Below are 27,796 nucleotides of genomic sequence, written 5' to 3'. Positions count from 1 at the left end.
TTATCACATACATTTATATGTCACTATAATCTGTAAATATTCAATTTTTAAATTTATATAATTTATATAAATGAATAATGCATGGCCATGAAATGTTTGTTATAAATTATCACGCTTTTCGCTTATTCTTGAAGAATATTTATCGAGAAATTTTCTACAAATAATAAAAATCTTAAAAGAAATTATAATAAACATTATTTCCATTAAAAAATTAAAAAATATAACAATTTTTTTTAATATGTATTCTAAATATATATATAAATGAAATATCAATGAAACATTATAAAAATTAAAAACATTCATTATTTTTATTCCTTTTTTATACTATAATCAATTGATTTGTTTCAAGTGTTCGAAAGAGTGTGGACAAGGAATTCAAACAAGAACAGTAAGCTGTCATCGTGTTAATCGCTATGGATTGATCGATCCTACACCCACTGATAATTGTCCAATTGATCAAAAACCTGAGAATCAACAATTTTGCAAATTACGAGAATGCGATGATAAGTATTATTGGTATGCTGGACCGTGGAAAAAGGTAAGTTTAATGTAACGAAACAAAGTATTGATTGAATTTTTATTCTAGAAGAAGTATATATAAATTGTATGTATTCTTTTTTTAAATTATATGCTTCTATTACAAAATCGAAATTTTTGGCAAATTTACTTAAATTAATTTTGGATCAAGAAAATATAATTGAAAAAGAAGTGTTATGTTAAAATTTTCTAAAATTTAATATATTTATCTATTTTATATAAATAACATCATATATAAAAATACAAATGAATATAAATATAAATAAAATTTTTTCAAATTCTATTAATTAAAATATATATATTTTTTTAATTTTTTTCGATAAATTAAACAATGATCAAAAAATTTCAATGATTAGCGCCATCATTTTGTGAATGGATGCTTCGATTTATTATTAGTAATACAGAATGTGCAAAGAGATATTCATGATATAACAAAATCAAGGAGAATAATATTATGCAAGAGAAAATATTTTTAATTATGCAGCTGCTAAAAAAAATTTTTTTTAATTCACTGACAAAATATATTCCATGGATATATTCCATTTATAGAAAAGAAATACAATAGCAATTCTATAATATTTAAAAATATTTTGATTAAGAAAAATTTAAATTTTATATAAATAGAAAATATATACTAAAATACTGACAAAAAATCAACAAATAATTCTATACATTATTAATGTATTTAATATTTTTAAAATATAAAAAAAATAAAATGCTAAAGAAATAACTTGAAAAAATTTCAATTATAGTGCAGTCATGCATGTGGACAAAAGGGTCGTGAAACACGAAGAATATTCTGCTTAGACAGAGATGGTAGAAAAGTAGCTCGTTACAAATGTCCTAAACGATTCAAGCCGCAACGGAAGCAAAAATGCAACCAAAGAAAATGTTATGCAATGTCTTGTCTCGAGGTAAAGAAGTATTTCAAAACTACCAAGGATAGTGAGTACAATTTGGTCTTAGGTGGAAGAAGCATGTCAATCTACTGTCATGGAATGTTAACTTCTGAACCAAAAGAATATTTGACATTGCCGGCTGGTCCTCAAGAAAATTATGCGGAAGTATATGACAAGACGTTAGTAAAGATTTTTTAATTTTTAGCATTGTTAATTCTCATTAACATTTTCTTATTAACATTCTCTTTGACATATGTTATATAATTTATTATATTGTTTTATTATATTTATATTTTAAGTCTTTAATTTTTGTCTGTAGCAATTAATATTGAAGTATTTATAAATTTTTTTCTATATTTTAGTCTGAATTTAGATTTAGATTAAATTGAATATGAAATTTTTACATGGCTTGCAGAATTCTCAAACTAAATATATTAAAAAAAATTATAAATATTTTATATATATATATATATAAATAAATTTCTGATCATATTCTATAATTATAAAAGATTAATTTAATTAATTATACAACATAATTTTAATACTAAAAATTGATTATATTATGTATTTTTTATTATATATTTTAGATTTAATGATCCTTATGTCTGCCCATATAATGGACCAAGGAACAACAATTGCAGTTGCTCTACTTCTGGGAAGACAACATTCAGAAGGGTGCGAATCGATCCTGTAGAACTGTATATTATAGGTATAATATTCTTAATAATAATTAATTAAATATTTTTATTTGTGATAAATAAAAATTTAAAAAATATATATTTTGTAGAAAATGATTACACATTTTCGTGGATGACGGGCTCAAATCGTGTCGAATATGGCACAGCTGGTGACTGTAATAGTATTGCACATTGTGCCCAAGGTCATTTTAGTATTAATTTAAGTGGAACTCAATTAAAATTATCATCAAGTATTGTTTGGACGGCAACACGCGGAACATCAATAAAAATTAATCATATTGTAAGATTATAATATTCTATTTATATCATAAAATATTATTTTCCTGTTATAAGAATATTTATATTTAACTTATTTATTAAAAAATTGAAAAATAACTAGAAATGGAATATTATATGAAACATAATTATATTTCTAATCATAGAACAGTCAGCATGTCACCGGAAAATGTGGAGGCTATTGTGGCTCATGTAAGCCGAAGAACGGATTAAAACTAGACGTTTTACCACCGTAGTTCATCTTATATAAAGTTTAATAATCTTTAAATGCCTGTAATATAGGTAGGTAAAACAAAATTTTGAAATGTATTAATTATTAATATTACATTAACTAATATTTACATTGAATTTACATGTGCTTTTAAAAATAGAATATATTATAGTAAAAATTGATAAGAAATGTCTTTTTTTTACTTTTGATTATAAAATTGATATAATTATAATTGTAAATTTATCATGAACAATATTATAGTTTTCAGCAGATAGAAATTCCACTAATGGATTTTTGAACATCTCATAAAAGACTTCGACAAACACAAGATGAAATCGACAAAATCCATTGTCGAACCAATATTTTGACTTCGAGCTTATCTCTAAATCATTCGCTTAAATCATTATTAGTCATTGTAATTTTTAACAAAATAATCATTGTATATCAATGTCAAAACAAGACAATAGACTCATATGCGTAAAAAATCTTGAAATCTACAAAATACCAAATACGGTAAAAAATAATTAATATAATACTAGTTAATTGCTCGAATATTTGCATTTAATTGTTCATTTAATAGTTTTATTTAATAAAAAAGATATTCGTAGGAAGTTTTAAGAAGCGATTTTTCAAAATATTTTTATATTTAAAATACTAAATAAGAAAAAACTTAAAGCGAAATACTATTCAAAATTAATAAATTTTATAAATAGGATATTATATATAGTTTCACAAACTGAATTTTTCATCTTTCCGAATTATTCATCGAATTCTAATATTTTTGTGTTCAATTAACAGATTCATTTAGTTATATAAGTAACTTAATGTCCGGTAAGAATTGCAGTATTCGTTTTATTTATACTCATTAAAACATGACTGCCCGAAAAGCTAATTGTTTATCTAACAAGGAAAAAAAAATGCGCATACGAAAAATGAAAAATAACATTGTAAAACGTATGCAACTAAGTACAAAAACAAAAAAAACGGCGAACGATATAAAATCCATACAAAATACGTTTGCTTTAATCAAGTTGAAAAATTTCAATCAAGGATTTATGATTGATCATATTGAAAAAAATTAGACTGCCTTTCCCAAATCTTCTAAAACAATGGTGCTATTATAGATTTACTTAAAAAGAGTGAAATTAATTAAGCATGAGTGAAGACATAATCTAGAGCCAATTAAAATTTTATTCTTTCAATTCACTTTTTATTATTAAAATTTTATTGTTAGAAAAAATGTTTTCTACAATAGATATATATATATATATATATATATATATATATATATATATATATATATATTAAATTTTTTTCTAAATAAAATTGTCAATTCTATTTTAAATAGATATATTATAAAGTATAACTATAACTTATTCAAAGATAGCGACTTTATCAAAGAAGAACTATTTAAAATATATTATTTCATTTAATATTTTATTATTTTATTAAATATTAAAATTTTTATTAAATATGATCTTTTTCAAGAGAAATTTATTATCGAATATTTATTATATATCGAGAAAAGTAATCATAATCATCAAATGCAAATAATTAAATATTCAGATAATATATTTTTACTTATTAATATTTTTATCAAAAGAAAAATATTCTCCTTATATAGTAGAAATATAGTAGAAAACATTTTTCTAATGATACAAATAGAAATAATGAAACGAATAAAATAAATAAAAAGTAATAAAGTTTAATAGAAATCCAAATATAAAAACATTTATTCTTAACAATTAAATTATATTAATAAAAAAAAAACGCGAAACAAATTCGTGAACGAGATATATTTCCTTATTGCATGAAACAATATATTTTGCCACTGCCATGTAAAGTGTTCATCGAATTAGTATAACGACATTCAACATCAAAAAATTAATTGTTATTTGATTTAACAACAACAAGAATAAAATTAAAATAAAATTAAAATTTATTATATTTTTATTAAAAATTTTATTAAAAATTAACAATTTAAATTTTTATATATTTTTAAACATTGAATCAAATTTTTAAAAATTTAAAAATCATGACAAAATTTTATAAATATAGATTTCATTTAATATTTTATTGGTGTAATACTTTTGTTTTTGTATTTGTTATTCTTTTTTTTTCATTTTTTCTTATTTTTATAACTACATTACAAGTGAAATAAAATATCAGTCATATTCATTTTAATTTATTATTATTAATTCTTTACAGATGTACGAATGTTACATTAATCCGAGAAACACTATATCTTTATATTTTCATGTTTTCTATATATATTGAATATTGAATATAATGAATAAATTTTTCTGCCAATCTCATATTCAGAGAGAATAAAAGCAGAAAAAAAATGCAAATATAGATATTGTTTAGATGTTAGATATATAGAACAATGCATTACAGGATCATAATTTGATTTTAGTATTTTGCAATTTTAGTGACGCGTATAATAATAATGAATAATCATAGACAAGCTATAATTTAGCATGATAGTATAACGTATTTTAGAAATTAGCTGATTCAGCTAATCGAAACTTTAAACAAATTAACTTATTAACTCGAGACTATATATATATAATGAACATCGGTAATGATTGGATAGTAATTCATACAGTACATTGATTATTTTATAAAAATACATATATTAAAATAAAAATTTAGTAAATGTATACATTTATTAATCAATATATATATATATATATATGTATTTATATAAAATTTAAGCGATTAATTAAATAATAAAAATGTTAAAAAATTTATACATATTTTCATTAAATCAGAAAGAATAGAATAATTTTAGAATAAATCTAAAATATAGTTCTATTAGTAAAATTTGAAATTTAGTTACTTGTGAATATATTTATTGAATAAATATAACATATATATATATATATATTGATTAATAAACGATTAATTTATAAATACATTTACTGAATTAATATATTAAGTGTAACATATTTATAATATGCACATATATGTCTTTTTTTAATGAAGATTTAGGAGAGCATTAAGCATATATTGGATGACTTCAGCAACTAGGTCAAGTTATATCTCTGTTCTAAATAGAAAGGACTAATTGTAATTCTAATTTCACTTAGAATAGAGATACAGAAATGTATAACTTGTTGTTAGAATTATTTTGTATATTTTCAAACTTTTTAATTATTTTAAACTTTTAAATTATTAAGTAGATATATCGTTCATATCCTTTGTTGACATTATCTTTTTGATCAAATATTCATATGATTCCACATATCCATCAATGAAAATCAATTAAAATAAGTAATGAGAAAGGACATGTTTAAAAATAGATATCATACCTAGACCAAAATATCAAAACAATTTTTTTTTAAGTACAAATCCGTTTTGGCTGAGGTATGACTAACTTTTTCCTGTTCTCATTAGATTTTAATGAAAAAATTAAAGGAAATTTAGAACTAGAAGTAATACATATATATATATATATATATATAAAAATTTAGAACTAGAAGTAATACATATATATATATATATATATATATATATATATATGTAATATTTCAATAGACTGCCATAATTTATGTTATTATATCAATGTAATGATTATATTAAGAAGTATTTTTTAAAAAGCGAATATAATGAATTTGAATAATATACAGGTGTGATTTTATAAATTGAAATTATATATTCTTTTTATTATTATTTTAATTATTTTTTAAAACAAAATAAAAACAAAGAAAATCTTTTTTTATATTGAACCACAAAATACTTTTACTATATTTTATGAGTAAAAGTATTTAAAAATAAATTATAAAATTCATAAATATAAAATCATATTTTCATTATTGAAATATCTAATGTATTTCTTTTATATAAAATATGATACGAGATATTATTTCTATCAATAATTCTATTTTATCAATATTCAAAAAGAAAAAATCAGTGTTCCAAGAATCACTCTATATAATAAAACAACAATTGAATAGTAAATCGATTTACTGCCTTCCTCAATATTTGTAAATTTTAAATAACCAATATAGATTGAAAAAGAGAATATAAATTTTGTATAGCCGTATGATCAAAATTTTCATTACAATAATACAAATCGTAATAAATAAAAAAAAAGCAAATAGATCATTCTAATTTATATATGATTACAATTACGATAATAAATAAATAATATTTGTAACGAAAAAATAATGTAAAGCAAAAAAAGAAAATGAATTCTATAACTTGATTATATATTGACGAATATTTTTTAATGTTTAAAATTTATTTATTTTTTACAATTATTTTTTTTCATTAAATATATTCGTCAATAGATAAAATGTGCAATTTGAAGACTCATTAAGAAATGTATTGCACAATCAATATACATATATGATTTCTTGTACACATATATTGAGCATAAAACGATAATTTATCAACTAACACATGACAATTTTTTTTCACTATTTTGTTTTTTACACTCGACATACTCTATATATATAAATATAAATAAATAAATATATATATATTACATTTAAAATGCTAATTTTTATTTGAACTTCTTTAAAAAGTAATAAATTGTCTTCATCTTGCTAACATATCAAGTATATTTTGCAAATATTTTGAAATATGTTATCTTGTTGCAAATGCATACAAATTTACAATCTGCGATCTCGAAATCCGTAGTTGATATAACATTTCCTTTTTTTGCCTGTCCATAAGACAAGAATAAGCAAATAACTGTTCTAAGCGCTAGTATAGCGAAACAGCATTGTACAGTTTCGTTTAATAATAATTTATTAGTATGTATTTTGTTTTAATATCATTCATGTGTAATTTAATGTAGAAATGATAATTAGTACCAGTGTACTGCAATTATTTAAATATATTAAATTCACAAACAAAAATTTTATTTGAAAATTTTTTTTATCATACAAAAATTTCTTCCACCTCAAAATATAATTAATATATTTAATAACAAATATTAAATTATTTATATAATGATAATTTATACATTAAATTATTTATTAATTAAACTTTATAATATAATATAATATTATATTATACAAAAATATTGTATACAATGTATTTGAAATTATATTTTAATTATATTAATATTTTACAAAAATTACTTCAGAAATAAAAATACTATAAGATTCATAATATACATAATAATTAACTACTTTTCAGCATATTAATTATTTATTATATTAAATGTTCCATGTGCAAAACTCTATAAATATTACTGTAAAATTTATGTATGTACAATAAATATTAATGTATGTATAATATACATATTGTATAACACTTTTTTTTGTTATACAATATATACTAACTATATAATATACTAATAATATATACTAACTATATATTTATATAATATATAATATAATAATTAACAATTTTTTAAAGCATGAATTCTATTTTTTTTATTAATTGTATATTGTGTTTAATGTTCTGTGTCTAATGTGCAAAACTGTATACAAATATTATTATAAAATTGTTATTATATATGTACTATATGTACACTATATATATATAATACTTTCTTAGAATTTTATTACAATAATAAATGTTTTTTATTTTTTGTTTTCTTAAAATTAATTTTTGGTTATGATAATAAAATAATTTCAATTTGACAATTTAATAATTAATAAAATTTTCTTAATGTACAATAAATTTTACTAACAATAATCAAATATACTATATTTAATTATATAACATCTTTTGAGATAGAAGTTGAATTTAGATTAAAATTATTAATGCGTAAGAGACTTTCTTGAAATACTGATTTTGGAATTTTTATATGCCATCTTGGACAAATCGTATTTATTTCATTTCCATTATTTTTTTTTAAAGAATCTCGTGTTATACGCTTTTTTGTTATACGCTCTTGACCTAACCTATTTTGATTAATATATTTGTTCATTTGCTCTTCTGTCAATCTTTGTAATACAATTTTACATTCTCGAGTATTCATTGAAGGTTTTATAATTTTTACTAAATTAGAAGGTAAATTAGAAGATACATTTTGTCCATTAATATCGTTTATAAAATGCATTTCACGCCTACCTAATTTTTCGTTTTTCTTAATTTTGATTTTAATCTTTTTACTAAGTGGTAGATTCTTTTGTATGAATTTAGGTAACATCATTTTGACTTTTAATGGTTTATTTTTTTTCTTTGATTTTACCTTTTCTGCTATATTTACGTAAGTTTCTAATTTGTAATATTTTTGTTTTGTAGCTTCTAATTTACGTCGATCCTCTTCAATCTGTATTTTCAATAATTTCACTTTCTTTTTTAATGCTTTTTCATATTTTTTTTCATAACGTTTTAATTCTTTTTTAATTTTTTGAAACTCTGTGGACAAATGTTTTTCTTCTGTCACTAATTTTTGAATTTTTTGCTTTCTTAATTCTGTTCTTGATATTTTATTCTTACTTATAATATCGTATTCATTTATTTGTTGTTTAAGCATTTCAAAAATCATTTGAATTTTATCTTCATTGTTATTATTTTTTACACTTGCAATTATATCCATCTCGAACAATAAGATATATATATATATAATAGCTTAGTCATCAACTTACTAAATCTAACAATGTTTACCAACGTTATTGCTACAAATTTATGAATTGTACTTAATGCTCACTTTTTAGTATCATTACAAATGAGATAACAGATAACCCATATAATAAAATTTTATGTTTCATATTTTAAAAGATCGTGCAAAAAATTAAAGAATTTGATATATTCTTTATGATTTAAAATTTAGATTTATTGAATGCAGAAATTATATGATATATAAAAATAAAAATATAAAAAGTACAATATATAAAAATTACATAGAACAAATTCTGTTAAAATTCTCAATCAATAAATTAAATAATGATATAAATTAATCAAAAATCAACACGATATTTTGAATATTTAAATTTGTAAATATAAATGAGAAAAGTAAATAGAAAAAAGATAGAAATATGATAAGAATTAATCGTTAATGCAATCTCTTAAGTATAAAAATATGTTTTTAAAAATATTCAAAAGATGGCATTGATTCTCAATTTTTATTTTTTAATCTGTCTTTAAAAAATATTTTTGGAATTTGAGAAATAGTGTTAATCAATTTTTATTCTTCTTTTATCTTCTTATTAGTTGCTCTCCTTATATATATAGTTTCATCTGCGGCATTCTAGAGATAGCATTAATTCCCTATGATCTATTCTTTTCATACTATTTGTTTTTGATCATAGTTGTTTCATAGTTCTTGGTACATGATTAAAAATACGTCAATTGGACATATTTTTGTTATTTTTCTTTCAAAATTATAGTTTTAATCTTTAATATATAGATATATTCTAAACAATCTCATGAAACATAGTATATATTTAATAATAATGATGTAAATATTTTAATATAAAATATTTGGTGAAACTTAAATAAAAATCTGGACTGGCAACAACAGGAATTTTAAAACATTCCATCAAAAGAAATGATAGTATAAAGATACGTTTATTGAATCTATTTCATTTTTGAATCTATTTACAATTTTATAAAATATTTTTAAAATATGCAATCAATATTACTAAAATTATATTAACATTCTCAAAAAATATATTCATTTTTATTATAAAATTGTGATAAATAAAGTACTCATAAAGTTTTTATGTATGTGATATTTATTTCACTTTAAATAAAAATATTATCTATTAATCAAATAAATGATTAATTGTGGATTTTACGATAAAAAATAAATAATGTTTTTCAATTGAATAAATGAATTAAATGATAAATAACTTCTGTTTAATTAAATATTTTTGCGATTGAGATTAATTAATATGATTATGAAATAAAACTCTAATAATATCAAAAAGAAAATAAAAATACCAAAAAAAAAATGTTTATATAAAATAATATAATATAATTACTATTTTCAATGATACGTTATTATAAATTATTATTAGAAATATTATTTAATAAAATAAAAATAAATCATTATTTAACAAAAAAATTGAAAATTAAATAAAATTATTTTTCAAAAATTCGTATATTTTTCAAGAAGATATAAAATATTTTATATTTTATAATTAATTATGAAATAGTTATTAATAAGAGTATTTAATTTCAAAAACTATTATATAAATGAAAATAAAGAAACAAATAATTGATAAATATATATATTTTTTATCATAGATTTATATTATTATAATGAAGAAGATGAAAAAATTTTTTAAGCTTTAAACTATATACATATGCTAATATATATGTATATATATTATGTAATATTTAAAAATAATATTCATTTTAAACATTTTAAATCACAATCTAGAAACAAATCTATAATATCTAAAATAAAAAATTTAAATTTCTAATCATAATAAAAATATTTTCATAACTTTGAATTATATGTCGGAAACAGTAATCTTATTTACAATAAAATACTGATAATGAAAATATGTAATCTAAGTAAAGTATTTAATATCATTAATTTCTTTTTTTCTCTCTCTATTCTCTTTATTCTTATTTAATTATTTTTTTATAATTTTTATTATAAATGATATGAATTAAATTTTTCATTTTAATTCATTTCTTTATGAATAAATCATTAAAAAATTTTTATTGGAGAATAATTGAAATATATATATGTAGAAAAAAATGTTTAAAAGCAAAATTTACTAATTATCAAGCTTTAATTCTCTCAATAAGTCTTTCTGCTAAAAAAATGACAATTCTATCATAAAATCATACTAAAATTACAATTTATTTCTCTATTAAAAAATAAATTTTTTTTATGAAATTTAACGAACGTACATTACATTTAACATATATATGTATATATATTAACAATTTCATAAATTAATATTTAACAAATTTGTTTGGTTTATGAATTATTTAAAAGATTTAATAAATATATATATAATTATTATTATTAAAAATATAATTTAAATATCAAGAAGAAAAAAAATGGTTGAATTGAAAAAAATAAGCAGAACAAATAAAAACTTAATTAAATAATGTAATAGATTTCAGTTTAATTTTTAATACTTATTTGCATATATGTATAAAAAAGATATTATATTTAAAGAAAATATTATTACATAATACTATCATAAAAATATTTAAATTATATATTATAATCTATGTTTTATATTATATAATTTTATATCATAACATATCCTGTAGTTACATTAAGAATTCTTAATTCTTAATACTCAACTAAAGAAAGATAATGTTATTAAGACTTTTATAAAAAATATTTATCACGTTTTTTCATAATATTAAATGTTTCATTGATATATAACTTTCAATTTCATTAAAAAAATAAAAAATATTAAAATAAAAATTTTCATTAAGATATACAATATGATTAATAAAATTAAATTTTTCTTTGTGCAGAAATTTTCATGAACATAAATTTCATCAGAAATAATATAAAATATATTTATATATAAATTAGAAAAATTTTTACATATGTATAAAAAAAAATACATTAGAATAAAAAATAGATATTTTATCAATAATTAATCAATTTAGAATCATTATACGATTATCCAATGACAAATTGATAAAATATATTGTGAGTATTTCTGGAAATGTTATCATTTATTTTTTTCCCCTTTTTTTCAATGATTCACTTTTAGTTAAGATTATAAGCGAATCATTACATATAAAAAGGCAAGTCTATCCGTCAATTCGCAATTCAAAAAAACGTGATATAAATACATTGAAAACACAAAAATACATTTTTTCTGCAAATATGAAGTTATTCATTTTTTTTTGCTTTCTAGTGACTCTCTGTGCTGCACAAGTAAGCAAATAATCGTTGAGCAATTCTATCGATTTAAGATTTTTTAAAAAATAATAAGAATAAACGAAATAATAAGAATTATTTTTTTGTATTTTAAAAATTTTAAAGATTCCATACATATATCATGAGATTCGTTAATTTTTAAAAATTCTTAATATAATAAAAAAATTATAAAATATTTTTGAACATAATAAAATATTTATGTAGTAAATCAATATTTATTATTTTTAATAATTTATTAAAATAAATTTATTTTAAATCAAAATTTATTAAATTAATATGAATTAAAATCTAATAAAAAATTAATCTAAAATATTAAGAAAAATAAATTATCATTAATATTATTTTATACAATTTTTTTAAAACAAAGCAAAATTATGCCATTTTTTTTTAATAAAATATTTAAAGTTTATATAATATTATAAACATTATAAAGTTTTTTAGCGATATTTGAGTAATACGAAATTACTGATCGAGCTTAGTAAATTAATAATATAATTTAATAATATTTATTCTTTTTTAAAAATTAATATAAAATTTTTATTTAAATTATTTAATTTTAGTGGCCTGGTAATTCATTACAGCAAGCAAGTGAAGCTGTGAAGAAAGCTAAAAATTCAGTTCAAACTATTCTATCGGATTTAAATCGTTCTAAATCTTCGATAAAGAGAGATGCAGAACAGAAAATTTACTCATATCAAACTCAATCTGCAAATCAAATGCTCAACAATAGAAACTTTATTCTTAACTATATTAAAGTAAGTTAGAATAAGTTAAAGTAAGTAAGTAATTTTTAATGAAATAATAGTAATATATTAATAACGATATATAATAAAGTATCTTTTTTATAAAACGATTCATTTTAAAATAGATTCAATAGTTTTTTTTTCCTATTTAATAAAAATTATGTTTATTGAAAAATATATTCAGTCTACTTACAATAACATAATAATTTCTTATGTTACACAAATCATCAATTATTATTTTTAAATAAATTTTTAACTATTATTATTTTAAAATTTTGTTTTTCATAATATAATTGTCTTTTAGAAATAACTTTTTTAGGAAATATTATATATATTAATTGTATAAAAGTCATTAATTAATATTAACTAATATATCAATTGAAACTAAGAGGTAATTAAAACTTGAAATAATTGAAATAAAGTAAAGCATTATTAAATTATTTATAAAAATTTAGGATTATTAATTATAGTTATAATATTTTTTATTAGGAAAAAAGAGAAGAAGCAAATAAATCAAACAAAAATGCTGATGATTGCTTGGATGCCGTCACAAATAAAGTGAATAATGCCTATCAAAAAGAATACAGTAGTCTCAATCAATGTAAAAATCAAGCAATGCAAAGTATTGAAGCAGAGTTACAAGTGCTTGATGCTCAAGAAATAGTATGTATCATGCTTTTTTGAAAATTTATTGAAAATTATTTATATAAAAATTTATATAAATTTACTTATAGAATGAATATCATTCGATCAAATATAATATTAAAAAAAATTTTTTAAATAATTCATGTTATAAATTACTTTTAATTTATATTTTTAGATTGGAAAGAACTTGTTGAATGAATTGGATCGTGTTGTTCTAGATTGTTATAATTCAAATACTATGCAAATGGTAAATTGCATATTTATAAAAGTTGGATATATCAATCAAAAAATTCGTCAATATGAACAAGAAATTTCACAAGCAATAAGACAAATACAAAATAATCAATTAAAAATATTGTCAATGCAAGCTTCTTGTAATTCAAATGCTCAATCTAGATTACAAAGCGTAACTTCTCAAGCTATATATGACACAACAGATTGCCTCAAAGACTAAAATTTATTGTTTAAAAAATTACTTAATTTTAACTTAAACATTTATTAATATTAGATTAAAAATTATTTATCTTGTATAAGATATAATTTATATATATTTATATATAAATTAAAGCTTAAGTATTGAATTATAATATATTATATATAATAAACATTCAAAATTTTATACACTGTATTATATTTTTATCTTATCTTAAATATAAAAAAAATATAAATATATTTTATAAAAAAAATATTCTTTTAAAAATTCAGAATTTACACTTGCAAACTTTAAATAATTTTTATTTATAAATTACTATAAAAATTTCAAACATTTCTATAACTATATTTATCATCATATTTTGTTTTTTTAATATTTTATATCTCTATATTTTTTAATATTCTGTAATCTGAAAATAATATTTTTATAGATGTAAAAAAAAATTATTATTATTACAACAATAACAATAATAATTTCCATTTTTAAGAGAACTAAAGTCACTAACTAAAATTAGTTAAATTAATATATATATGTATGTATGTAAGTTTTCTAATTCAATTATTTGAATATATATCAATAAAAATCTCATAAGATATTTGATTCTTCTAACCTCTTATTTTTTAATTATGAATTCTAAATTCATTTTCTTAAAATTTTATAAATGAACGTCGCATTCATAGTATTAATAATACAAATTAATTTTATTATCATTAATATATATAATATTATAATATAATAATTATAAGTATTTGCTTATTATTATGAATTAATAAAATTAATAAAATATGTAATAAAAAGCATAATTTTATAATTTTGATAAACTTAGAAAATTAAAAATTATATTTTATAAAAATTTAATATTTTAATATTATTAAAGTAAGTTTATGAATGTTTAATTTTAATTAAAAAAAATCAAATCAAATCAAAACAATTAAATCAATTAATTTTAATATTCAATTTCTTTAATAAAGCACTATATCATATTTTTTTATATGCTAAAATGTATTTAATTAATGTTGTTATGTATTTATAATTCAATAACAGATACAATTGTTTTATATTAATATAAATAAATAAATAGGAAATTTAAATATTAATTATAAAAAATGAAATTACATTATTTTACAAATAGAATTTTTATAAAATATTTTTAATTTTCAATAATTCCATAACTCATTTCTTTAATATAATAATTATTCATTTACCATAATTTTGTTACAATAATTAAAACAAATTTTTTATATGTACTTACATCATATTTTTATACAATAACCTTTATATGTCATGGATCTTGATGCAATCGTTCATTTCTCTATTTATATTTGTAATAAAATAATAGATTGATGCAATTTAAAATTAGGCATTACATTATTATTAGTTTCAAACTTGCATATGAAAAATTATTATTTTGCTAATATAATATATTGAAAACAAAATATTAAAATATTGTTGAGCAATGATTGTATAAAATATTTTATTGGTTTCATTTATCTAATTATAAAAAATGTTTAAAATAATTTAAAAAATAAGTTAAAAAAAATTTGATATATAATAGTAGTCATCTTGTTTTTTATTCTTTATTTCTGAATTCTTCTAATCGATGCCTTCACAATATAATTATAAATAATATTTCATATAAAAAATTATTAAGAAAAATAAAAATAAAAATTAATAAATTTAAATTAATAAACTAATTTAAAAAATATATTATCGAATAGTAAATAATATGTAAATATTTATATTTTTGAGAAAATTATTATTATATTTTATAGAATAAAATTATTAATGTTTGTTTAAATGTAAAATTTACTTTACTTAAATTTTTTAAAAATTATGATAAATTAAAATTATTTTCTTCTTAGTCTTAGAAAATATACATAGATTTACTGCTGATTCATATCAGTGAAGTTACTATATATATATATATATATACATATATAATGTTCAACATTAAAAAAGATCAATGAAATAAATTATTGAAACTATTTAGAATTTTTAAATTAAAAAAAAACATTTTATCCTTGAAATATTTAAAAAATTTCAAATAGAATAATTTTAATAGAATAACATTGATTAAAACATTGATTAAAAATTTTGCATTTTGTTGCAAAAGTTAATTTTTAATTATAATATTTTTTTATCGAATAAAATGTTGTATATTGTATTTTTATTTATTGTACAAATTTAGATTTAATTATTTAAATTTGTACTTATTAAAAGATGTTTTAATATAACTACATAATTTTCTTATTAATATATTCATATTGAATTCATTATTGAATTTTTTTTCATATATTCTATAAGTTTTCAAATTTATAATTTCATATAGAACCACACAACACAATTCGTTATAACAAGAATGAAATTACGTTTTAATTTTTATAAAAAAACATAATTATTTCATATTATATTTTATCTGTAAATGAATGTAATTTATTCTCTATAAAGGCGTATGTATGTTGTATATATTTGACATTAATTGTAAAAATTTGTTTAAAACTTAACAAAGGCCGTGTAATATTATACATTAATATAAAATATTCTATACGCATTATAATCTACTCATAGATATATCCTTGGTTTAACATTCATTATGTATATTCGTATATGTACACATAAGTGCATCATATGTATATTTTGTAGACTTCACTTAATTAAATAGTTGGTTCAAAGGAAAGATAAAATTGCATTATATAAAAACGAATACTTTTTTTACAATCGTACAAGGGTAAATATTTAATTTACATCGGTTGAAACACAATATGTTGAAATTCTCGAATAAAACTACACTGTATTACAGATTAACCTTTGACTTGAAAAAAGCCATTTTCCCCAATATTTTTCAATTATTAAATTAGTTGTATTATTATTAGTTATATTGAATTATATTTTAATCTTATGCGCTACTTCATACAGGGATTACTAAATTTACTACCTATTTCAACAGACATTCATCTCCATAATAACAACATAGACATTGAGTCATAATAAGGATAATGATAGTCTTATATTTTGTTTCAGGTCACACGATGATTATCCGTGGCACAGATATATCAGCGAATTAATTCGACCAGCTGATGATTTTGTTGCAATAAATGTATTTCTTCTTATTTTCTTGTTTTTCACTTAAAACTAAGAATAGCAATAGTAGTAATTTATAGTAGTAGCAGCAGCAATAATGATAATATTTATAATAATTTTCGTTAACATATTTCGATAAAATTATATTAATAATTATAATTGTAATCGTCATGACCATCATCATTTATATACATATATATTACGTGAATACGCGTACATGTATGATGACACACATTTATATCGTCCAAAATTATCATAATAGATGTACGCAAATATTTCACATATTAAATTTTTTCATAAGAAATCTTATAGGTATGTATGAATTCAGCTCACATAATCTTTTTTTTTTGCTCTACATTTTTCAGGATAGTGGCTTATTTCTAAAATAATAATTATTTTAAGATATAGAAGTGATCGTTAGCCGCGACGCATATTTTTTTTTGCATAATAAATAATATCACTTTTATAAATATTTTTTTTATAACGATTTTTTTTAGATAAATCTATCATTTCAGAATATAATTATTGTACAAAAAATATTTTTTCATTGCAAAAATGTATTTTTTTAAAAAAGAGAATTATTTATATATGTCAATAAAATTGTTTTTTGATTTTTATATAATTCTTTTCAATGGATTTAATCTCTTATAAATATACTTTATAGTATTAAAATAGAAAAAATAAAAATTTATAACTTTTAGAGATAAATCATCAAATATTTTTTGTATATTGCATGATATGTTTAATTTTTAAACAAAATTTTTGTCTTTTTAAATAATATTTAATAAAGTTTATGAATATATCTAAATTATTTTTGAAGTATACAATAAAAAATTATTGCATCGCGGTATCGAAACTTTCACTTCAGGGAGGAATTTAAATATACATGAAAATATTAGTATGTAAATATTATAGGTGGATTGAGAATATCAAATGATAAATTATGTAGTTATTGAGATTTTTTAAGAAGGGAATTTTTTTCCTTGAAAACGCACTAGCCTTTTGAGATTGAGACGATTGTGAAATATCAGGAAATACATATTAATTTTATTAAACAAACTCAACATTATTTAAATTTACGCAAAAAATATGAGTTATTTTTAGAAGATAAGAATATCTTGATCAACATAACAATTAGCAAAGTTTAGATATTAAAGAAATTCAAAGATAATTAAATAATTACAATATTTCAATAAAAATCCATTATTTTATAAAATTATTTATATATGTATTTGAAATATATTATGTTGAATAATAATAAAATTTTCATTTTATTTGATAATAAAAATTAGACTTTAGAAATAATCAAATGAATATATTCACAAATATTTTTAGAACTTTTCAATAAATGTGATTGTATTCAATGAATTAGCAAATTTATGATGATCTAATTGTTATGCTAAGTGTGTTCCCAACCCATAAATTTTCCTCCCAATATAAATTATGCCTATATGATTCATAAACATCGTAGTATCATTCCACAATGAAGAACATCAACAATGAGCTGTAAAGATGCAATTTAAAAGGGCAGCTCATACTGTTCGCTATACCCAATAAGAGAGCATTATAATTTTTAGAAATAATGTGTTGAATATATTGCTGGATGAGTGAAATATCAACACAAACACACGATATAAAATACAATATAGTCTTTCATGTAATGAAGTCAATGGATGCTCCTTGGTACAAAATTTTTCTAATTTTATTGTTTAAAATGCAATGCTTATAAACTTCCTTATATATACATATATATTTTTCCACGATATTTCACATAATTTCAATAAAAAAAGTTCCAATATTATAAATATGCTTTAAAAATATCTTAATGAAAAATTGAATAAAGAAAACCAAGGTGCATACTTAGGACTTCCAAATACATCAAGCTCGATATAGTATTTTTTAAAATGCGCAGGTACGCGAATGTACGATCTGACCTGTGCATCTATGTGCTTATCCAAAATTTCCATTGCTCAAAGACCTAGCAGGCACAAGAATCACCTTTGCCATTGTTTCGTTGATCATTTGTCAACTTAATTTGGTCTGGGAATTCATTATATAATTCCACCTAAAATAATAGTATTATTTATTACATAATATTATTAATGTTATTTAAATATATAAAATAAATAATATAAAAAAAAATTATTTACTTCGCTTTCTTGAGCTAAAGCATTCTTTGCTATCGTTTGGAAAGCTTGTTCAACATTAATGGCTTCTTTAGCACTAGTTTCAAAATATGGAATATTATTTTTAGATTGACACCATTGTTGTGCTTTCTTACCATGAATCTGAAAAGTATTTATTAAAACAATAAACTAGTTAAAACTTAAATCAATTAAAGCAAGTAGAAAAAAAAAAAATTAAAAAAATATATAACAAAATTATATTCAAAATATTCTTACCACTTTGGTTTCCAAATCAACTTTATTTCCAAGTACTACAAATGGAAAATTATCTGGATCTCGAGGAGAAGCCTGAATTAAAAATTCATCTCTCCAAGAATCTAAAGATTTAAAGCTACTTGGTGCAGAAACATCAAATACAAGTACACAACAATCAGCACCTCTGTAGAAAGCAACACCTAAAGATTGAAACCTTTCTTGACCAGCTGTATCCCAAATCTATTTAAAAATAGAAGATAAAGAATAAAAAATATATATAACATATATAAATATTATATAACATTACATAAATATTATTTAATACATATTTACCTGCATAGTAACTATCCTATCATCTACCATTACTTCTTTGGTAAGAAAATCTGCACCTATAGTAGCTTTATATTGATTGCTAAATTTTTTGCTTACATACTGATTCATAAGAGAAGTTTTACCAACTCCAGAATCCCCAAGAATAATGACTTTAAGCAATATTTTCTTATGAGAAGCCATTGTAAACTAAAAACAAAAAAATATGTTTGCTATAAATTTTATATATAATATAAATTAAAAAATATGAACTGACATTAAAATTCTATTTAAAAATATAATCAATTGGAAAACTTAGTCATAATATTAAAAAATTTTATTTAAAATCATTTCTATAAAAATAATATATTAAAAAATATATATACATATTATATAGAATATGTATACAACTCAGATAAGAATGAAATATAAATAATGAAATAGATATGTAGAGTTAATCATTATCATTTAGTTAAAATATTCTTAATTCTTTTTAAATGAATAAATATCCATTCTGATTGGTTGAAATTTATATTGAAAAAAATCTCATAATACCTTTTAAAATCAGAATTAATATTTGGTTATACTATTGGAAAGTTATTTCTTGATTTTAAATAAATATCGTATTATTATGCAACATTAAGAATATGAAATTTTATTATAAAATAATATAAACACAAAACAGCAATCCGATTTTTAATGAATCATTAAACGTGAATGGGAAAAGTACTCCCCTTGTAATGACGTATGTATATTACTCGAAAAAAATTATTACATGAAGATGTTCCAAATACATGTTTTGGCGGTTAATGTTCACAATATTTAAATGATATTATAATAAAAATACAATACATCGCATCAATATAAGAAAAGATATGATAAAATAATAATATATGCGATCTAATAGATACAAAATTCATATAACTACGATGCTTAAAAACCTGTCAACATGCGATCTCACGATCGAATGAGATTTAGAATTAGGATTAAACAAGAGCTTTACAAGATTTACATGACGTTCATTTAAAGATGTGAACAATAATCAATAAAATAATAAAATATTAGTTATAAATTGCGTTACCTTGAAATAGATAGAAAATAGTAGATGAAATTCCTCTTGACCAGTACTTCACACAAAGAAAATGGCGTGTTATGAAATCACGAGTATGACAACGATGTCGTCACCTGTTCTTTGCTTCTTTTATCGACCGAGTATGATCACATTTCGACTGTCAAAATCGATTCAATACTCGATATATTTAATTAAAAAACCGCCAATTTTTAAAAATATTATCTTATCTTTAATTAAATTAAATTAAATTATATATTTATTAATTAAATTATCAAAAAGAATACAATAAAGAATGCAAATTTAATATTAATAGATCGAATGTTTTATTAAAATTATAATATTATATTTATAAAATATAAACTTTAATTTTATTTTTAATTACAAATATATAATAAATATAATTATTAAAATATAATAATTATTAAATTCTTATTATTAGAAAATTTATTGAAAGACATATCTTCTTTTTGACATTCTGTTTTCAGTAAAATCATCATCTTCAATGTTCCTTTTTTTATAAGTTTGTTCATTATGTATTTTCCCTCCTAAACTTATTTCGTATTGTAATTTATCTCGTAAAGAATGTTCTTCGACTTCTTCATCAGATTCTTCTTTTATATCATCTGATGCAATATGATATTGATTCTCTACTAAACAATATTTAATTGTTGAATAACCACTAAAAATATAAAAATAAATTTTTTTAAATTAAATAAGAAAGTCTATCTATTGCACATGTACACATATATGTATTTATTATAGACATACGTTTGTTTACGATAAAGTTGATAAAAGCCTTTATTACTGCTTAATTCAGCTAATTTGAATAAAAATTTTTCATCATGACTAATTACAATCAATTGAAAATTTTTCTGATGTTGTGATCGTAATTTAACAACTCTTTAATATAAAAATAATTTTCATTAAAATTTCAGATTAAATGACAAAAATTTAATTTAAATAAAAAATTGCTGAACATACGTAGCCAATGTATTTGCTAGACTATCAGCATTTTCTTGATCCAAATTTGTCGTTGGTTCATCCAGTGCGAGAATTCCGCAATCTTTACAAAATGTTTCTGCTAAAGCTAGTCTTATAATTATTGATGCCAAAACCTATATTTAAATGATAATATATATAAATAATAAAGTTCATTGGTTTGATAGTAATATTAATGACAATAAACTATAAATTAAAATTACTTTTTGACCAGCACTACAACGACCTTTCATATCTATTTCATGACCATGTTTCATTTGAATTAATTTATAATTATATGTTCTTTTTGTACCACCTATTCCTTCAGTTGCATCTGTACGAATTTCTATAGAAGTTGTATCTGTTCCAGTATATACAAGCTTCCATAATTGTTTTATGATTCTATTAACTGTAGCCATACGTTCTTCATGATATTGTATCATAGCTGTATCCAATACTTTGCTATATTCCTTTAAATTTAATATAGATTCTTCTACAACCTAATTCAAAAGAAAATTATTAAAAATTTTCGTTAATAATAGTAAAATAAAAAAATTGTTATACTACCGTTAACTCGATACATTTGCTTTTGTAATTTTTACGAGCTTGTTTATATATATCTTTTTTCAATTCTTGAACATATTGTTGTACTGTTCTTTCTAATTCTTCTTGATTACCTTTGATGATATTTTTCTAAAAATATTTAGGATATTTATTAATTAAATTTATATATTAATATATTATAATTAATTCAAAATAATTAATTTTTTAAAAAATTTATAAATAATTAAAATGCAATAAATATAAATATAAATATTAATTATATGAATATGAGTGATTATATAAAATTTCCTTTATTATTTCTGTAATGTAATAAAATATTATACCTGTCGAAGTATAGTTTGCTCTCGATTTTGTAAATTTTGCCATTCATCAAATATTTCAGAATAATTTATAGTATTTAATTTTTCTTTTATATTTGAATATTGTTCTTGTAAATTGTTAATAATTTCCTGAATTTCGCGAAGTTTAAGATTATCTGACAATTCTCTTTTTCGTACTTCTTGACGAGTCATTTCTTCTTTTAATTTATTAATTGTTGTTTCCATATCATTTTTTTTACAAAATAATTCATTAAGTAATTTTTCATAACTTTTTATTTTTGATTCAGAACATTCCAAAGATTCGGGAATTTTACGATATATAGAGCTATCAACATCATCCTGCATTTTCTGTAAATCAGATAAACGTCTACTTCCTTCTGTTATTAATTTTCTATCAGTTTCTTGTTTTTCCCAATTATCTTTCTAAAATAAAAAAAGTTATAATGTATTTTTTATGTTATAAATTTAATAAAAATTTAATATTTTCATAAAAAAATAATTTCAAAATATAAAAATTTATGTTACATAAAAAATACTTTTTTTTTTTCCAATTTATTAAATCCAGAATTTAATTCAGTTTCTGATAAAGTTACTTTTTCTCTTAATGTATCAATTGATTTTCCAAGAGAAATTTCTTTCAAATATAAAATTTCTTGATTATCCTTCAATTCTTTCAATTTTTGCATATCTAATTGTATTTTTAACTGCTCTTTGTGTAATGTATTCTGTTCCTGTTGACTATTATGTAATTTTTCATTATGCATATTTATTTCAAATTGTAATCTTTCAATATTCTCACGAATCTTTTTTAAAGATATTTTCAATTCTTCTCTTTCAGTTTGAGCTTCTTGAAGACTACGTTTTGTTTTAATACCTACATATATAAATAAAATATTTATATTCTAAAAAATGAATAAATAGGTAATAAATAAATAATGAATAAATAATAAATAATGCTAAAAGATCAATAAAATTAATTCAATATAAAATACCTGCAGCAGTCATACGAATATGAAAATTATCAATTATTTGTTTTAATTTAAAAATATCATCAATGTAAGTATCCCATAACATAACATCACCTATAATATCTTTACACATTACTAATTTTTTTTCAGGATTAGATTTTTTTGTTTTTAATTCTATTGCAGTTGTTCGAGATTCATTCAATTTATTTTTGAACTTTTCTAAATTACTCCTAAAAAATTTTATAATATATAATACACACATACACACACATCTATATGTATATATAGATATTTATAGTAAAAAAAATATATAATAAATTTACGTTAATTTTTCTAATTCTATTTCTTCTAATTGTATTATTCTTTCAACGATAGGTTTTAATTGTAGCATTTTATCATATTTTTCTTGTTGTTCTTTCAATTCTTTTTCACATTCTTTCAAACGATTTGGATGATTTTCTATTTCAGTTTCCATTTCTTTTAACAAGGTTGTAATAGTTTCAATTTTATCAAAACCTCTGTGACATAAAGGACAACAAGGATTTGTGTTTCTTAATTGTTTCATATATTCTTTGTAAGCTGCACTTTGATGAGCAAACATTCCTCTTTTATCTTGAAGATCTTTTACTTTCTTTGATTGTAATAATAATACTTCATCAAAATTTTTATAAGAACAAATTAATGAAATTTTTTCTTTATTTACTAAAAAATATAATTTATTATTAGTAATAAGTTTAATAATATTTTAACATAAATAATAAATTTTTAGTTATTAAACTCACAATTTATTTCTTTCTTCTTGTTTTGAAGTTCATGTTCAATATGTGATATTGTTGTTTCTAATGTAGCTATTTGATGTTCTTCTGTTCGAATTTTTTGATTTATAGATTCTATTTCATTTATCTAAAATTAATAAAATTTAAAAAATTAATAAAATAAATATGCATTTTTATTATATTATATCTGTTTTTAAATACCAATTCTTTTTGAACCATATCAAAATTATTTTTTAATTTGATTTGAGATAGATCTTTGATATCAAGTAAAGAAATTATTTTTTCTTCATGTTTCTTTTTCAATTTTTCTATTTCTTTTTCTTTAATAACCAATGCAGATTTATTTAATTCTAATTCAGTTTGTAGTGAACTTTGTTTCAATAATAAAGTTATTTCTTCATCAATTGTATTTAAAAGTGTGTCCATTTCATTTCGAATTTTAATCTTATCATCAATTTCTTTCTTCATAGTATCAACATCTATTGCATCATTTAATTGTTGAATTCTTATTTGTACTTTTTGTAATTTTGATTCAATAAAATTCAACTTATTTGATTCTGCACTAAGCTAAAAATAAAACATTTCAAATAAATTTAAAATATAAATAAAATATTTTTAACAAAAAAATATACAACCTGCATAATATCTAATTTTATTTTATCAATTTCTTTCCTTGTTTCAATTATTTCATTTTCTTTAAGATTTTTTTCTGTGTCTAATTTTAAATATTTATCACGCAAAGTATCAACTGTTTTTTGTAATTCTTTTTCTTCTTCTTCTCTTTTTATTTTATTTTCTTCTAATTTATGCTCTAGTTCCCTCATTTTTTCTTGTAATCTTTTAGTAAAAGCTATTACTTCTAAAAGTTTTAAATATTATATGAAATTTATATTTATATGAATTTAAATATAAGTAAATGTAATAAATATAAGTTATGTTTTTATTTTTTTTTAAATTCATACCTAATTCTGATACATTTGAATCAACAATATTAAGATTCCAGGAAGATAATGATTCATTTAATATTTGATTGCGAAGAATAATTTTTTTCTCATGATCTTTAATTTGTTGTCTCAAAGAACCATTAGTTACTCTTTCATTGGCTAATTTATTTGATATTGTAGACTCTTTTTCAGTAATATCTCTTAATTTCTTTTTAAACTAAGAGAAATATAATATAATATAAGGAAAATATAATATTCAATATTTTTTTAGTTTAATTATATTTAATAATAAATATTATAATATATATACCTCATCAATTTCATTAATTTTTCCAATTAATTCTTCATCATATGATTCTATTTCTTTTAATAATTTTTCTGTAGTATCTTCAAATATATTCTGCAAATCTTTTTTTAAATTATCCAATTGTTGTTTAAACATATCATATTCTGCTTTTTTCCTCTCTAAATAAAAATCATATATGATATATAAATGTATTAATGTATAATGTATAATATATAAATATATTAATTATTAATTTAAAATTTAACTTATTAATTTACTTTATTAATTAATAATCATTTATTAATTAATAATAAATAATAAATAATAATAAGTAATATAAGTAAAATATTACTTTGTTCACTTTGTAGATCTTTATATTCAACATCTATTTTTTCTAATTTTTTAATTTTCTGAATCACAGGTTCTAATTCCTTATTAAATTCTTCAATTTTAATTTTAGAATTTTCCAACCGTTTTTTATTATCTTCAAGTTTTGTTTCTTTATCTATTACTTCATTAACAATAAGTTGATAATTTTGTTTTTGTTCTTTCAATATATTAACTCTTTGTTTCAAATCTTTAATTAATTTCATAATGTTTTCAAGAGCTTTATTAAATTTAGCACTATCAAAGATTTCATCAAATCTTTCTTTTAATTTTTTACCATCTTGAAAAGGCCAGCTAAGATCTTCTTGATGACAGAAAATTACATAATCTAAAATAGGTTTAGAAACTCCCATTGCTAATGTAAGTTCTGTATCAACATTAGTACATCGATTAGTTATTGATATGACCTATATAAATAAAATTATAAATATAAAAATTTATATATAAATTATATACAAGTATATATTTATTTCCTATTCTTTTATTAAAATATACCTCTTTAGTATCTTTATTTACTCTACTTAAAGCACTATCAAGAGTTTTAAATCTTGTCACATTAGCTTTTGTACTTTCTATTGTTCTACATATTGTATATATATTACCTATTACATCAATTATTTCAGCTCTTATAACACCTCGAACCTATTTAAAAAAAATTTTAATTTTTAAGCTAATTAAAAAGAAAAATATATGTAATAATAAAAGATTTATCATACTGATGAAGTTGTTGATAAAGTTGGATCATGTATAAAAGATTTTCCGCGATCTGAGCCAGGTGGAAATTCACCACAAGTAGCGAATTTGAGAGCTTCAATAATTGTTGTTTTTCCAGTGCCATTTGGACCAAGAATAAGTGTTAAAGGACGAGAAAATCTAATCAAAGCTTCTTCTTTCTCATCACCAAAATTACGAATACCACGAATAGAAAGTCTTCTTATTCGTGACATCTTTCAAGAAATTAAATCAAAAATATGTATATTTTATAAAATATTAATATCATTAAGTATTATAATCATCGACAACTTAAAATATTATAACTGTCGTAATTATAACTTTAAATGTTGAAATAGTATTAGGATAGTATTATGTCAGTTTCGCCAACTTAGATTTGAATTTTTTTTAAAATTTATACAGGAGAATTTAAAATTCCGCAAAATTTTATAAATCTTTATGTGAAAAATATATAAAAAATTTATAGATTTTTTATGTAAATCATAAATCCAAAAATTTATTATTAAACTTTAAATTTTACTTTAAGCATCAAAAATTGTTAATTTTTTGTATACCTTCTAATAATTTTTATAAATAAAAATATTAATTTTAAATTTAAGAATTTATTGGCATAAAAATTATATAAAATTAATGTTTTTTAATATGAATTATTATTTAAAGATTTCTATAAAAATCTAAAAATATAAAAAAATATCATATTAATAAAATTTCCTAATAAATATATATTTAATTAATAATAAAATATTCTTATTACAAAAAATTTTAAATATAAAAAAATAAT

General features: G+C 19.5%; 5 protein-coding genes across 10 annotated transcripts in view; 2 read left to right on the top strand and 3 right to left on the bottom strand.

The window, feature by feature from the left end:
• Positions 1–7,489, top strand: part of LOC108002084 (A disintegrin and metalloproteinase with thrombospondin motifs 9) — a 116,437-nt gene extending 108,948 nt beyond the window's left edge. For all 3 annotated transcript variants that reach the window (XM_062079146.1, XM_062079147.1, XM_062079148.1), the window contains 6 exons: positions 350–538; positions 1,290–1,615; positions 2,024–2,145; positions 2,224–2,414; positions 2,557–2,692; positions 2,883–7,489. In XM_062079146.1, the coding sequence (XP_061935130.1) occupies positions 350–538; positions 1,290–1,615; positions 2,024–2,145; positions 2,224–2,414; positions 2,557–2,646 (918 nt within the window). In that variant the 3' untranslated portion in view covers positions 2,647–2,692; positions 2,883–7,489. The remainder of the gene's footprint in view (positions 1–349; positions 539–1,289; positions 1,616–2,023; positions 2,146–2,223; positions 2,415–2,556; positions 2,693–2,882) is intronic.
• LOC108002320 (uncharacterized) lies at positions 7,461–9,126 on the bottom strand. Its single transcript, XM_017063978.3, has one exon. It carries the CDS (start codon positions 9,124–9,126, stop codon positions 8,296–8,298), a length of 831 nt encoding a protein of 276 aa, XP_016919467.1. The 3' UTR covers positions 7,461–8,295.
• Positions 9,127–9,767: 641 nt separating this feature from the next.
• Positions 9,768–14,403, top strand: LOC108002397 (uncharacterized). 2 transcript variants are annotated; one of them, XM_062079151.1, is made up of 4 exons: positions 9,768–12,393; positions 12,978–13,151; positions 13,629–13,802; positions 13,960–14,403. In XM_062079151.1, exons 1-4 carry the CDS (start codon positions 12,343–12,345, stop codon positions 14,236–14,238), a joined length of 678 nt encoding a protein of 225 aa, XP_061935135.1. In that variant the 5' UTR covers positions 9,768–12,342; the 3' UTR covers positions 14,239–14,403. The 2 variants fall into 2 exon arrangements, with proteins under 2 accessions (XP_061935135.1, XP_016919588.1); XM_017064099.3 differs by having other exon boundaries at positions 12,957–13,151.
• A 2,503-nt stretch (positions 14,404–16,906) lies between these two features.
• On the bottom strand, positions 16,907–21,228 carry LOC108002524 (ras-related protein Rab-7a). Its single transcript, XM_017064280.3, has 5 exons — positions 21,070–21,228; positions 20,013–20,198; positions 19,701–19,919; positions 19,449–19,586; positions 16,907–19,363 (listed from the first exon to the last, which is right to left on the bottom strand). The coding sequence occupies exons 2-5, from the start codon at positions 20,190–20,192 to the stop codon at positions 19,277–19,279; spliced, it is 624 nt and encodes a 207-aa protein (XP_016919769.1). The 5' UTR covers positions 20,193–20,198; positions 21,070–21,228; the 3' UTR covers positions 16,907–19,276.
• A 131-nt stretch (positions 21,229–21,359) lies between these two features.
• Positions 21,360–27,541, bottom strand: LOC108002201 (DNA repair protein RAD50). 3 transcript variants are annotated; one of them, XM_017063772.3, is made up of 17 exons: positions 27,000–27,541; positions 26,779–26,925; positions 26,249–26,690; positions 25,921–26,075; positions 25,629–25,827; positions 25,302–25,525; positions 24,868–25,233; positions 24,673–24,793; positions 24,214–24,592; positions 23,915–24,120; positions 23,459–23,796; positions 22,926–23,345; positions 22,606–22,731; positions 22,263–22,538; positions 22,042–22,175; positions 21,829–21,960; positions 21,360–21,739 (listed from the first exon to the last, which is right to left on the bottom strand). In XM_017063772.3, the coding sequence occupies exons 1-17, from the start codon at positions 27,228–27,230 to the stop codon at positions 21,505–21,507; spliced, it is 4,131 nt and encodes a 1,376-aa protein (XP_016919261.1). In that variant the 5' UTR covers positions 27,231–27,541; the 3' UTR covers positions 21,360–21,504. The 3 variants fall into 3 exon arrangements, with proteins under 3 accessions (XP_016919261.1, XP_061935133.1, XP_061935134.1); XM_062079149.1 differs by having other exon boundaries at positions 23,516–23,796; XM_062079150.1 differs by lacking the exon at positions 21,829–21,960.
• Between the last annotated feature and the right edge of the window lie 255 nt (positions 27,542–27,796).

Source organism: Apis cerana, linkage group LG9 (assembly GCF_029169275.1).
Source record: "Apis cerana isolate GH-2021 linkage group LG9, AcerK_1.0, whole genome shotgun sequence".
Classification (NCBI taxonomy): Eukaryota; Metazoa; Arthropoda; class Insecta; order Hymenoptera; family Apidae; genus Apis; species Apis cerana.
Note: the sequence above shows the minus strand (reverse complement) of the source record. Positions and strands in the feature narration are given on the sequence as shown.

What these genes read in the sequence shown, in the direction of transcription:
- LOC108002524 (XM_017064280.3), bottom strand. Translation starts at nt 20,192, where the DNA reads ATGGCTTCTCATAAGAAAATATTGCTTAAAGTCATTATTCTTGGGGAT. An exon ending in ATAGGATAGTTACTATGCAG is followed by an intron (nt 19,920 to 20,012) that starts GTAAATATGTAT and finishes ATTTTTAAATAG; the next exon opens with ATTTGGGATACAGCTGGTCA. An exon ending in TTGATTTGGAAACCAAAGTG is followed by an intron (nt 19,587 to 19,700) that starts GTAAGAATATTT and finishes AATACTTTTCAG; the next exon opens with ATTCATGGTAAGAAAGCACA.
- LOC108002397 (XM_017064099.3), top strand. Translation starts at nt 12,343, where the DNA reads ATGAAGTTATTCATTTTTTTTTGCTTTCTAGTGACTCTCTGTGCTGCA. An exon ending in TGACTCTCTGTGCTGCACAA is followed by an intron (nt 12,394 to 12,956) that starts GTAAGCAAATAA and finishes ATTTAATTTTAG; the next exon opens with TGGCCTGGTAATTCATTACA. An exon ending in TGCTTGATGCTCAAGAAATA is followed by an intron (nt 13,803 to 13,959) that starts GTATGTATCATG and finishes TTATATTTTTAG; the next exon opens with ATTGGAAAGAACTTGTTGAA.
- LOC108002320 (XM_017063978.3), bottom strand. Translation starts at nt 9,126, where the DNA reads ATGGATATAATTGCAAGTGTAAAAAATAATAACAATGAAGATAAAATT.
- LOC108002201 (XM_017063772.3), bottom strand. Translation starts at nt 27,230, where the DNA reads ATGTCACGAATAAGAAGACTTTCTATTCGTGGTATTCGTAATTTTGGT. An exon ending in AGCAAACTATACTTCGACAG is followed by an intron (nt 22,732 to 22,925) that starts GTATAATATTTT and finishes AAATATTTTTAG; the next exon opens with AAAAATATCATCAAAGGTAA. An exon ending in CAACTTTATCGTAAACAAAC is followed by an intron (nt 21,740 to 21,828) that starts GTATGTCTATAA and finishes TTATATTTTTAG; the next exon opens with TGGTTATTCAACAATTAAAT.